At 40.2% G+C, this 13,477-nt stretch overlaps 1 protein-coding gene across 3 annotated transcripts in view; it reads right to left on the minus strand.

Moving 5' to 3' along the window:
- Nucleotides 1-13,162, minus strand: part of Heph (hephaestin) — an 88,517-nt gene extending 75,355 nt beyond the window's left edge. The window contains exons 1-3 of one of the 3 annotated variants that reach the window (XM_048335879.1): nt 12,908-13,162; nt 4,687-4,888; nt 2,088-2,332 (exon numbers count right to left, since the gene is read on the minus strand). In XM_048335879.1, coding sequence (XP_048191836.1) covers nt 2,088-2,332; nt 4,687-4,862 — 421 coding nt within the window. In that variant the 5' untranslated portion in view covers nt 4,863-4,888; nt 12,908-13,162. Of the gene's footprint in view, nt 1-2,087; nt 2,333-4,686; nt 4,889-5,009; nt 5,375-11,962; nt 12,358-12,907 lie in introns of those variants that run through there. The other 2 variants (XM_048335878.1, XM_048335880.1) reach the window with 2 other exon arrangements.
- Nucleotides 13,163-13,477: the final 315 nt, after the last annotated feature.

A 13,477-nucleotide genomic window follows, 5' to 3' on the forward strand; every position in this document is an offset into this window, starting at 1 on the left:
GAGAAAATGAACATATAACTAGTCTAAGGTGATGTGAAGTTCATGGCCAAACCAGAATCTTCTTTGTTCCACATCTATTACCTTTAACTTTTTTGTGTGTGCTAGTCCTGGGGCTTGAACCCTGGGCCTGGGAGCTGTCCTTGAGGTTTTTTGCTTTGTTCTACCACTTAAGAACAGAGCTCCACTTCTGACATTTTTTTAGTAGCTAATTGGATATAAGTGTCCATGGACATTCTTGTCTGGGCGGGCTTCAAACTGTGATCCTCAGATCCCAGCCTCCTAAATAGCTAGGGTTATTATAGTCATGGGCCTCCTGTGCCCAACTTAACACTTGTTATTTCTTTATGCTGTGTACCTTTAAACTTCTCTCTTCAAAGTACTTTTTATAGTGCCTTGCTATCTATGGCTTGCTAATCTTCCCGCCAGAAAAGTGCTGGGATTTGATTATAGGTGTGTATAACTACATCAAACCACTATTCTAAGATGCATGATAAGTTATTATTGAGCATATTCACCTGGTTGGGTCGTACAACAGCAGAACTTGTTCTTCTTGTCTGATTGTGCCTATGTTCTAGTTAAGCAATCTTTCTCCAATCCCCCTCTGCTCTTAAATTCTGTGAAATCAGCATGTTTTAGATTCCATACCAGTGAAATCATATGATGTTTATCTTTCTGTGTCTGACTTTAAAATAACACAAAATCCCCTGGTTAATCTATGTTGTTCCAAAAGACAGGATTTCATTCGTGTGTGTGTGTGTGCGCGCACACGCGCGCGCCTAATCATTAGCTAGGATGCTCTGACTGCCTTCTTCAGTTTCATCACTCACTATTTTAAGTATTACAGGACAGGGAGCCTGAAATAATGGGAGTCCAGAAAATTAAGCGAAATGTCTTCTTTCTTGTGTATATGTGCTAGTATTTAGGGCTTGAACTCAATGCCTATGTACCATTCCTGAGCTTTTTTGCTCAAGGCCGGCAGCACTATCTACCACTTGAGCCACAGCTCCACTTTCCTGCCAGCTGGATTCCTCAGATTTCAGCCTCCTGAGTAGCTTGGATTACACTCATGAGCCACCACTCTCTGGCATAATGCTCTCTTAAGAAAAACAAAATGGTGTGTGTGTGTGTGTGTGTGTGTGTGTGTGTGTGTGTGCATATGCAGGTTGTGTTAAGGCTTGAACCCAGAACCTGTGCTTTGTCCCTGAGCTACTTTGCTCAAGGATTGTGTTCTACCACTTGAACCATACAATTCCAGCTTGTTTAGTTAGAGATAAGACTTTCAGGAACTTTTCTGCCCAGGGTTGGCTTCAAACCATGTTCCTCATTTTTCAGCCTTCAGAATAGCTAGGGTTACAGGCATGGCAGGAATTTTCATTTAATTTGTGGTAAAACACTACCTTATATTCAAAGCATTCTTTCCTTTTCAAAGTATATTCAAATACTCAATGGAAATGCCAAACAGTTCCTTGTGGTAAAAAGAGAACTATATCTTCACATTCCTGATAAGGATCAGTGACTTGCCCCAATCACATAAAGTATGAAAAACAGAACTGATACCAGAACTCAGTTGTGTTTACTCTGAACAATGTCTTCACTAACTCAAGGAAAATATATTTTTAAAAAGCTATTCTTGCTGGACACTAGTGTCTCACACCTGTAATCCTAACTATTGAGGAGGCTGAGAGCTGAGGACTGCAGCACAAAGTCAACCAGGGCAGAAAAAGTCTATGAGAATCTTATCTCCAACCAGTAAAAGCTGGAAGTGAAAACATACCTTAAGTGATAGAGCACCAGTCTCAAGCAAAAAGGCTAAGGAAAAGCATTTTATGGACTTTGAGTTCAAGCCCTAGTCCTAGCACAAAAATAAATAGTTCATTTTCTTATTTAGTCCTAGTAGTGTACACCTGTCATCCCAGCACTGAGGAGGCTGAGGCAGTAGCATTATGAGTCTGAGGCCCGCCTGGGATACACAGTAAGACCCTAACATTAAAAAAGGCTATTCTTTCTTCCAGTTGTTCTTTCTCAGACAGTAGTAAAGGCAATGTGCTATTTGTTAGTAGAAAAGAAAAAAGAATGGCATCTTTTACCTTCTGAATCCTTCTCATAGAAAACACCATGAGGGTGAATGGTATAGGGACGATTAGCAAAATTTTTCAGATGAACAAGGATGACATCCCCCACCTCGGCCTGTAACACAGGCCCCAGGAAGCCCAACCATGCAGGCTGGGCCACTTCTTCAGTATATGTGTTGTCTCTGTATTCCTTATAAATGGTCTTCTTATAGCTGCTTCCTATCCGGTTCTTGTCAGACTTCAGAAAGCTGGAAGCCACTCTGAGGCAAAACAAGGAAAAGAATTCCAATTTTTCCACCATTTGAAACTATAAAAAGTCTCTTTCCCAGAGGAGGCTGACAATAGTGTGTCCATCTGGTTCAGGACAAAACATCATGGATTAGGAAATGATGGTGTGCTCATGAAAACACAAAAGCTTTAGGATTTATGGCTTGACAATGGGAAGCCAGGTGGCTCAGGCCTATAATCCTAACTAGGAGGTTGAGATCTGAGGACAAAGAGTTAAAGCTAACCTGGACAGGAAAATCCATGAGAGTCCTACCACCATTTCTGACAGCCTTGAGTTAAAACCCAAGCCTGAACGAACACTGGGTCCTGAGTTCAAGTCCAGTACTGTACCAGCACAAAAGGGAAGTAGGGGATAGTAAATTAAAACAAATAAAATTTTATACATTGAACATGTTCAATTTCCATGAGGGCAATTTCACATGATTCAACCCAATATATAGTAAGGCGGAAAAGGCAACTGTGTGCTGACTCATTTTTACTGAGGCTTTGGCATCATCCTTTTGTAATACTAACCATACATAGTGGTTATGACCACAGGCTCTGGAACCAGGCCACTAGAATTAAATGCCAACTATGTCACTTCAAAATTTCTAGGATATAGAACAAGTTACTTAACTTCTCTGCACAATTTCCCCATCTGGAAAATGAAGATAAAAACAGTTTCTAACTCAAACAGTTGTTATTGGTGAGTAAAAGAATTACAATGTAGGGCTAGCTGGAGGTACAGCCAGGGACAGACTGCATGCTTAAGAATGCAATAGGCCCTAGGCTTAATTCCCAGAATCACAAGAAACAAAAATGGAACATTTAAATATCTAAAGAGCTTAGGATAATTTTATCAACAAATGTTGTCTTACTTCAAAGAGTTTTAATCCTTCAAAGTTAATTCTAACATAAGGAATCCATGACTCAAACTACATGGATAGGTTCTGTCAATAAAAAAGTAGAACTTGTGCGAGACACAGAGCTAAATGGTAGTGTGCTTGCGTAGCATATATGAGGCCCTAGTTTGATTCTCCACACTCTAAGGAGGGAGGAGATAAAAAAGAAAGAGCTGTTGTTCTTACTATAATTATTCCTAGAGATATAATAATCAACTGTGTAAAACTCTGAGGCTATGGAGAGTTAGTGTGAATCATTATCACAAAGGATTCTTCTTTTCACATAAGCTTGAAATGAGGCTTGAAGTCAAGAATGAGTAATTTTCTCTTAGCATTTTGCTCAAGACTAGTGCTCTGCCACTTGAGCCACAGCTCCACTTGTGTGTTTCTCATGGTTAATTGGAGGTAAGTCTCACAGATTTTCCTGCCTGGGCTGGCTTCAACCTACAATCCTCAGATCTCAGCCTCCTGAGTAGCTAGGATTGCAGGTGTGATCCACTAGCACCTGGCATAAAACAATCTTTTAATACATTCATTCATTTGTTCTACAAGTATTTGTGGAATACCAAGTTTAAAAAATCAAGAAAGGTCAATACCGTGAGTAGCACAAAGGTAATAATAGTACAAACTACATTCACACATTACCCAGGCTCATCCTAGCTCTTCCATATACAAGCTATGGGGACTTGAACAAGTCACTTGATCTCCAGGAATCTCAGCTTTTCTCATCTGGAACATGGAAATAGCCATATATCTCAATGTAGAGTACATACTTGACCTATGAAGGGCCCCTGGTTTGATCCTCAACACTAAAAATTTTTAAATGAGGATATTCATGTTCACATCCTAGATATTTTATAGGAATTAAGTGATACAAAGTTTGTAACTTCTATGGTACTTATCACATAATGTTACTAAATGATAGCCATTACTATCATTACTTGCTTCTGTGATTTAGGTTACCTTTTCAAATATCTAAAATCAAGGTAGTTCCACCAGAAAATGCATGTGTAGTTCTTCTACACATATCTTACAAATGCTATACACACTTCGTGGCTTTTATAACCTGTCTTCCCAGGAAACCTGTTCATTTATGAGAGAAGAGAAACTGGTACAGAAATTGGGAGGTGGCTGCCACCACACTCTGGGAAAGGGTCATCAAAAGGCTACTGCTATCTAGGAGCTGCCTGGTGCTTGTAATGTTAGCTACTCAGGAGGTCAAAATCTGAGGACTCTGTTTCAAAGCCAATCAGGGCAGAAATGTCTGTAAGACTATCTCCGATTAACCACCAAAAAGCCAGAAGTAGAGCTGTGGGTTAAGTGGTAAAGTGCCAGATTTCTGTATATACTGGCATGCAAAAAAAAAAAAAGGATGAAGAAAGAAAAAAAGAAAAGGAGTACCTCTGTCTAACTATGGCTCTAATATCAAATGAGAATAAACCTACGTGTCACTTTCCAGAGGCTGGTTTGTGATGACATTCCTTCCCTTGGGAGCGTAGTTCCAGTACACGTCCCGGATGCCCAGGTAGTAAGCTCGAGTTGCCCCATCAGTCAGTAGAGGCCACAAAGATTGCATGAATACCAGTGCCCAGAGGAAGTGAACTGGCTCCATGCCCCCCATAGCTCTGAGAAACAGGCAAATGGAATCTGCTGGAGTGAGAGAAAGAGAACAAAGGGATCTTACTTTCATCTGGAAAACTGCATAGGCAAAAGCCAGACATAGAGGCTGAAAAAACAAAACCCAAATAAGCACAGTTTCCCCACCGACCAGATTCCTTTCAGTTCAGCAAGTGTTCAATGATCTCCACCCATAGGACTTTGGAAGGCAAAGTTAAATTACCTGTACTGCTAATTGTGTGATAGCATCTTTCAGAAGAGAAAGTTGGATCCTGTTCCTTCAGCGGTATAGGAGAAAGAATGCACTCTGGGCTAAGAATCAGGAAACAGGCAGCAGAAGCCTGATTATGTCACACTGACTCACTTGGTGCCTAAAGCAACTCACTAATTCTTCACTTGTTTTCCCATAGGCAATGGGGAGAATTGGTGCTTCCACCTTCCATTATTACCTAAAAACTGTTTTTAGAAAGAAATGATAATTTATCAAATGACATTTACTAGGATATTCGTACACTCAAGATAGAGTCAGCCAAAATGTCCACGAATACTTAAATAGATGAGTAAATTATGTTCTACTCATATAATGAAATTCTACACAGCACTGATAAAGAACAATCAGGCTATGCACAACAGTATGGAGGCTACAGATGAAAACCAACTATGAACGTATGCATATTCATTTGTGTGAAGTAAAACATCAGAGTAAAGTAATCACTACTATTAGAAGGGCAAAGCTTAGCACCAGCGGCTCACACCTTTTTATCCTTTTTACCATGAGGCTGAGATCTAAGCATTGCAGTTAGAAGTCAGCCTGAACAAAAAGTCTTTGAGAGTTTAACTCCAATTAACCAGCAAAAAGCTGGAAGTGGAGGTATTGCTCAAGTGGTATAATACCAGCTTTGGGTATCAAAGCCAAGGGACAGTGTCCAAGTATTAAATTTAAGCCCCAGTAGCAGCATACACACAAAACAGAAGGAATGACAGGGATTGGAAGACACTTCATGGGTAAAGTACTCGCCTCAAATCAGTTAACTATGTTAATCCTAGTGGCATAGATCAGTGATTAAGAAGGGAAGACAGACTGTTCTTTCTTGATCTACATGCTAGATACGTGGATGTGGTCAGTTTCTGAAAATACATTGTACTATAAAACTTAGGATTTTTGTGCTTTTTACATGCATGTTATACTTCAAAAGAAGTTAGCAATATAACAATGAGTTTGTGAGGAAAGTATTTTAAACTTTTCAGAAGAAATGTTCAGTGATGCATCTCAAAGCTATATACAAACCCATTTCATATTTCCAATCCTAAATTAACATCAGACCCAAACCTGTAGCCTCTCACTCCAGAATTATAATCCAGGAAATTGGGCTTTCTGGAAGTAGTCATGAGAGACAATCTACCAGTCATACACAGCATGTCAAGCTCAGAAACACAGACAACATTACATAAACACAAATACACATATTTACATACATTAACACATACACTATTAGAGGCACAGATACACACATTTGCATTCAACCACTGCCTCACAGAGTCTTAATGGTCTTCAGAATAACAATAATAAATCAGCATTTATTATGCTTCCAAAAAGTGCATTGTTCTAAGTGTCTTGCATAGATTAAATCATTTAATCCTAAGAATTACTCGGTGTAGTAGACACCATTATTATCTCCATATTACAGTGATGAAACTGCAGAAAAGTTGTGTACAGTAATTTTCCCAAGGCCACCTAGTTAACAATCAGTAGAGCTGGGATTTGATCCCAGAAATGTGATTCTGGCACCTATGATCTTAATCACTGTTATATCAACCTTCCCCCAGACATACTTGCACACTCATGTAGCTTGCACACAGAAAAATTCACAGGCCCACAGCTATAGCAATATCTAGGAAAAATTACATGCAATTGTACATGATTATGATTGCCTTAAAAACTGACATGTTATTGATCAAGGTGTATTGTACTTATAAATTGATTTGGTGAATGGTAACTCATTTGTACAAATACCTAATGATAATAAAAGCAAAAGTTAAAAGACAAAACAACATGTCTACCAACATATAGAGAGAGAAATAATGGGGATTCTGATCATGGGTACTTTTCATTGAATACTACACATAAATAATATGTTCAGTGATCTATATAATTTATTTCATTACTTCTTCAACTGAAGGACATGAAATAGACTATTAATCAAAAATTTAAATTCAATACTCAGTACTACAAAAAAATTTTAAAGGTATACCAGGCACCCCTGGCTCATACCTGAAACCACAGCTATTCAGGAGGCTGAGATTTAGAGATTTGAAGCCAGCCAAGGAAGAAACATTGAAGAGACTCTCTCCAACATAACCAGGAAAAAGTGGGACTCTATAGAGGCATGCCTGGACTGGTGCCAGGTTCTGACTGAGCAAGAACAAGGTCCTGAGTTTAATCCTTAGTATTGGTGAAAGAAAAAAAGGATATGCAGAATCACCAAGAAAGAAGAAAATTCCAGGTATTTACTGTGATTACAAAAAGACAAAACCTATAGACTTCCTTATAGTCACTCAGGCAGAATAATCATTCACATATTTAATCCCAAATCTACATACATACATTCATACAGGCATACATACAGACATACATATACACACATTTGGGAGAAAGTTCTGGATATTAGGACATACCTCTGTGGGATCTTTCCAAAACATTGCTCTCCCCCTAATTAGTTGTGTATACTTGAGTATTACTTAACAACTCAGAACTTGTTTTGTCATCTGTAAAGTGAGTATAATAATAGTCTTGGAGAAATAAATTTAAAAACTGAAATGAAAGGGCACGAAACATACCAGTGTTTGGAACATAGTAGAGGTAACTGATTTCCTTCATCTTCCTTTCTCTCCTGCAAGATTGTTCCTTTACTTTTACTATCTCCCATGAAAGTCTATACTTTCTGTACTTCTACTCCAAGGGCTAACTTAAATTCTAACTGGTCCAAATCAGACTTTTTAGTACTGTTACATTTCTGGGCTGCCTTGTATACTGTCTTTTTGTGTTTATGTGATGGCTTAAACTCAGGGCCTGTTCACTATTCGTGAGCTTCTCAAGGCTAGCACTCTATCACTTGAGTCTCAAGTGGAGATAAGTGTCTTAGACTTTCCTGCCTCCGCTGGCTTTGAACTGCAATCCTTAGATCTCAGCCTCTTGAGTAGCTAGAATGGCAGATGTGACCCACCACTGCCTGGATGGTATATTGTTTTAATTTCCAATATTGAAAATACTTTCAGGATGGATTTCATGCTATGGAGGTCCAGCCAGGCTGGAGAAGGCCTAAATGGTGGGCCATAACAGCTACTTCTAAAGTGTTGAGAAAGGGCATAAATAAGCTTTTCCCTGCTAGTTGGCTCTAATTCAAATTTTGCCACCAATTCATAGAGTGACTTTAAGTGAGTTTCTTTGCCTTAAAGGGCTTATATCCCCGCTCTAAAATAATGGGACACATAAAGATTGAATTTATATTTTTCACCTTTTGGGAGTTATGGGAGTTTGATAATCTGACAAAACACATAAATACAGAACTACAAAGAGCTATTAATGACTCATTCCAGCTGGGTATGGTGATACAGGCCTATATTCCCAGCACTCAGGAAAATGGCAGAAGGACTGCAAGATCAAGGCTAGTCTGGGCTACACAAGAAGACTCTATCTCAAAAAGTAAACAGAAAAGACTCATTCCAGGTCTTCCACTATGCCAATACTCACATTGTGTAATAAAACACAGGTCCACTCATATGCACCTATCTATTGTTCCATATATGGCAATTCTCTGGAATAGCTATTCCTTGGAACAGCCTGAACAGGAAGGGAGTATCCTTCATTTAGTGCAAGTCTGAATGCAAGTGCACCTCCTCGAAGGGTCCTTGTCAATGAAATATCATCAAGGCATTTGTGCCTTGATCTGATTTTCCTAGAGAGAAAACTATCCCCAATAAGAACTTTAAAATTGTACTAACAAAAGTTAGTTCCCAGGAGAGGCTAGTATAACCTTTAGCCTACAATGAATTAGCATTAAAACATTAAAGTAGTGACTAATGGTTCAAAGGGCTAAGGCCCCAGAACTGTTACCTGGTTTTCACCTAGCAGTTTTCACTTTACAATGTGTTTTTCATATCTGCCACCTTATTCGATTCTCAGAATCTTGTGAGATAAGCATTGCTTCTACATTTTATATCCAGGGCACAGCTTTTGGAATCATGCCTCCTTAAGGAACCCTGGCTCCACTACTCCAGCTGTATGACCTGGGAAATTGCTTCATTTCTCTAGCCATAGAGTCTTCATCTTTAATATTATTAGCTGCCTCATAGATTTCCTACAAGATCAAATAAAAACATATTAGTGGCTCTTATTACTTTATTTATTTATTTTAACAGCCCTGGGGCTTGAACTCAGGACCTGGGCTCAGTCCCTGAGCTTTTTTGCTCAAGGGTAGAATTCTACCACTTGAGTCACAGCTCCACTTCCAGCTTTCTGGTAATTAGAAATAAGAGTCTCACAAACTTTCGTGCTAGTGTTGAAGCAGGATGCTCAGATCTCAGACTCCTAAATAGCTAGGATTACAGACATGAATAACTTGAACCCAGCTTATTATTATTTTAGTATTACAAATTAGGAAATAATTTTATAAATGAAGCATGCCACTCTGCTGATAGTGATTCATACCTGTTATCTTATCTCAGGGCTGATATTTGAGGATGGAATTTCAAAGTCTGCCTGGGCAGAAAAATCCAGTCTTCATCTCCAATCAACTAGCAAAAAAGCCAGAAGTTGAGGTATAGCTCCAGTGGTAGTGTGCCAGCCATCATCTAGACAGCAGGAGGCCTTGAGTCCAAGCCCCAGTACTGGCACATAAAAAAGAAACATACTATAATCACAAAGCTTTCTTCTTCCCTTCTTTTCTCCTTTCTTTCTTTCCTTATTTGTTTCTATTTTTCTTCTTTTAGTACGCTAGGGATCTGACCCAACTGTCATGGTACTGTATGCTAGGGAAGTGCTCTACAACTGAGCTTTACCTGCATCTCAAGGCTTTATCATTTTATGGATAGTCACAACATATACATTCTGAAGTTCCAATACACAGTGACACATTCCAAGCACAAGGGCAATTGTTTGTGTATGCCAGGCTGATATTAGTCTTTCCTTGGAAGCAACATGGTTCAATGTAAAGAACTAGAACATGAAGTCAGAAAAATGTAGGTGTAAGCGCTGTTTTCCATTGTTTAAATGTGTAACCTTTATGTAGCAACTGGGAATGAGTAGGCATTTGATAAATACTAGCTTTCCTTCCTCCAAATTACTAACTTCTTTTCTTTCCTCCCCAGCCTCAGAAATCATTTGTCATGGATATTCTTATTGTTTACTTTGGTTTTATAGAATACTTGAAGAGCAGAAGAAAGAAGGACCCATAATGTGTACTTAAAACCATTTGGTTGCTTCATTGTTAAGTGGAAAGGATTCGGGCACCACAAAAGCACAGGTTCCAGACCTGGATTCATCATTTACTCCTTACACGTGTAGATTTTGAGCAAGTTACCTAACTACCAGAATGGTGTTAATTCCTGCTATGTGCCCCTCATTAGTTTGTTGAAGTTTAGTTGAAGATCAACTAAAATGAAGAATATGAAACTCTAGTGTAACATTTCACTTGGACAAGGACGTTTGTCTCTGCTGAGCCCACAGAGTAGAGCCAGACTGATAAGGGAAAAGAAAAGAAGAGAGAAATGAAAGAGGGAATGTGAGCAAAAAAGGAGAAAGGTGAGCAAGAAAAAAAGATGAAAAGGAAAGTTTTAAAAGTGAGAAGGAAGTCAGAAGAGTGCTATTCACAGGCAGGAAAAGCTAGAGTTTCTGGGCAACAAGGAATTAGGCATAGTTTAATTAGTGTACACTAAGACGGTACTTTAACCTGAGGAGGTGAGGAACTATAAGGCAAGCTTCCCCTAACTTACCTTACCTTCAGGTCACCCCAAGAGCCTGAGCTGGGCCTGCTCAGCTAATTTTCATTCATGAGAATGTACAGTTGTTTCTTTAATGTAATAATGTTCCCCCTCACCCCACCTCCCTTCAAAATTCAGCTAGACAACGATGAAAAAGTTCACCCAGATAAAGGTCACTCATTTGAGTCCAGGAATACTGAGCTGCCCTGTAACCAACTTCCAACCTTTCACTAGGCTTCCTTATAGAAGCCTCTAGCAAGATGAACAATTTTGCTTCACTGCTTTCTTAGGATTTAGGTGTTTAAAAAAAATATTTCAGTACTTGTACAAACTCTTACAGCTTTTTTGTTGTTGCTCTTTCTTTACCTTGTGGTAGGAAACACAAAGACCTTGACTCAAATCAAACCTCTTGCTTATAACAGGTATAAATGACAATGCTTTTAAGAAATTATTTCCAACCACCTGTGCCTCGGTTTTCTCATTCCAAAAATGGGGGGATTTATTTCACAGGATTATTTGCAATATCAAACACAAAACAATGGATTTTGAGCCTCAACAAAGGGCTTGGCATATAACTGATATTCAGTAATGAGAAACTGAATACGTCATAGACTCACATCTATAAAACTTTTACAAACCATCATTTTGTAATATGTAGAAAACAGACAGGAGGAAATGGGTTTGCTCAAAATCATGCCAGAATCTGAACCCTGTTTGAGAAGAGTCCTTATCTTCAGGATTTTTGCTGAGCTCAGCTATCCCTTACTTGCATACTTTGTACTGTCTCAAACTAGGAATCCAAATCCCCATTTATGCAATCTTCAGGCAAAAAGTGTCTGCAACCTGGGGGACAGATGAGCAAGCTGTTTCTACAGGGCTAAGAACTAAAATCGGGCTTAGGATCATCCTGGAAACCTCACAGCCAGGGTGATCCTGGTTATATTGGTGACAGGAACAAAAGGAGCCTTTGGACTTCTGTAACTTCTCAGTGCACTGAACAGACGTCCTCGGACTTCTCAGCCATGGACACTGAGTCTGAGCCGCCAAGAGCTCTCCTACACCCAGCTGAGTAAGGGTTTTGTCTAGGAGGCAGGTGAGTTGGTTTGGAAAGAACAGAAAGCTTACCTTTGCCAGAGAAAACCTTTCATTCCATATGCGTCAGCGGCCCACTGTGCTGAACTGCAGACTCTGGCCTGCGCCTGTCAGCCCTGTGTGCAGAGTCAGTATCCTGAGTTACAGGGACTTGCTCATGAATTAAATCCTCCTGGACTCCCGTCTGGCAGGGTTACTGGAGTGACCGGGTGGGGGTGGGGCCGGTGCTGGGTGCCCTCTTTCCCTGAAACTAAAACTACTGGAACGTCCTGTTCCGGGGCCTGGTTTGGCACAAAACCTGGGATGGTTCTTTGACCATATCCGGGTGTGTTCCAAATCCTGGTTTGGATCTCCAGAGGAATTACAAGGGGGGAGAAGAGTGGGCTGCACTTCTGTTATGCAGCTTGAGCCTTTGCCAAGCAGGTTTGAGAATGCAAGGTCCCCCAGCGGCCCGCCAAAGCCTGCAGGCGATTCAAACAGCCCCATTGAAGAAATTCACAGGCTGAGTGGTGTTAGTTCAGTGGTAGAAATTATCTTTAAAGGGCCCTAAAAATTTAGAGTGAGACGGGAGTCTGGTTTATAAGTCAAAGGCCATCCTGTTCCTGATAGAAAGAAAAGGCAGTGAAAAGTCGTAGGTTAGGTTGAAGTGACCTACGTTCCAACTCTCCTTGCTCTCTTTACAAATAATCTATGAAGCGGTGGCCAGATCCTTTTCTTTGGGCCCCTTTCTATTTATACATGATGCCCTTGAACTGATATGGACCCTCCCATCTCTTTAAAATTACATACCTAGGATTCCATGAAGAAGGCACAGTCTGAATAAGAGGAGTGGAAGAGGAAGGTTTTACTAAGATGCAGAGTAAAAGGAAAGAATGGGTGGAGAGTAACTCATGGAGATAAGGAATTACATTCACCCATCAGGCCCAGGTGTAGGAAGAGGACAGGGAGGATGACATTTCTATCACCTGACATTCTTACTTTTCGATGAGATCTTGACTAGGAGGAGATGCTGTTCCTCAGGCAGGCTGGACACATTTTCCTCTCTTGCGTATGAACTGCCTGGAGCAGAGCCCAAGAAAGAAGACAGTCAGAAGACTGGAAGTCCAACAGAGCTGATGGGGCAAAGTCTGGGTCATAAACCACTAGAGACTTTAGGGTGCTCAGACACAAAGGAGCTGCCACACACAATGCAGCCCTGGCCAAGCAGATTGTGGTCAAGGGAAACTGGATAAAGTCACGGCAGCACCTGGGATTATCTGCTTGGCACAGATGTGGACCTTGAAGTTGTAGGGGGAAGGTGGATCCAAATCCATTAACCTGGGATCTAAGTCCAGGCTCCAAGGCATTTATGACAGGGAGGGGAAGGGATAGGGCTTACTCTGACTCATGAAATGCAGCAAAAAACAAGTCATTACAGACGCTCTTGAGTCAACACAGTGAAGACTACAGGAGGCCAGCTAGGTTAGATTTCCTGGCCTCTATTATTTATTCACCAAATTTCACACCGAATACACATAGTGTCCACCTCTCCTGCACACCATGGATACA

This window comes from Perognathus longimembris, chromosome 28 (genome assembly GCF_023159225.1).
Source record: "Perognathus longimembris pacificus isolate PPM17 chromosome 28, ASM2315922v1, whole genome shotgun sequence".
Classification (NCBI taxonomy): domain Eukaryota; kingdom Metazoa; phylum Chordata; class Mammalia; order Rodentia; family Heteromyidae; genus Perognathus; species Perognathus longimembris.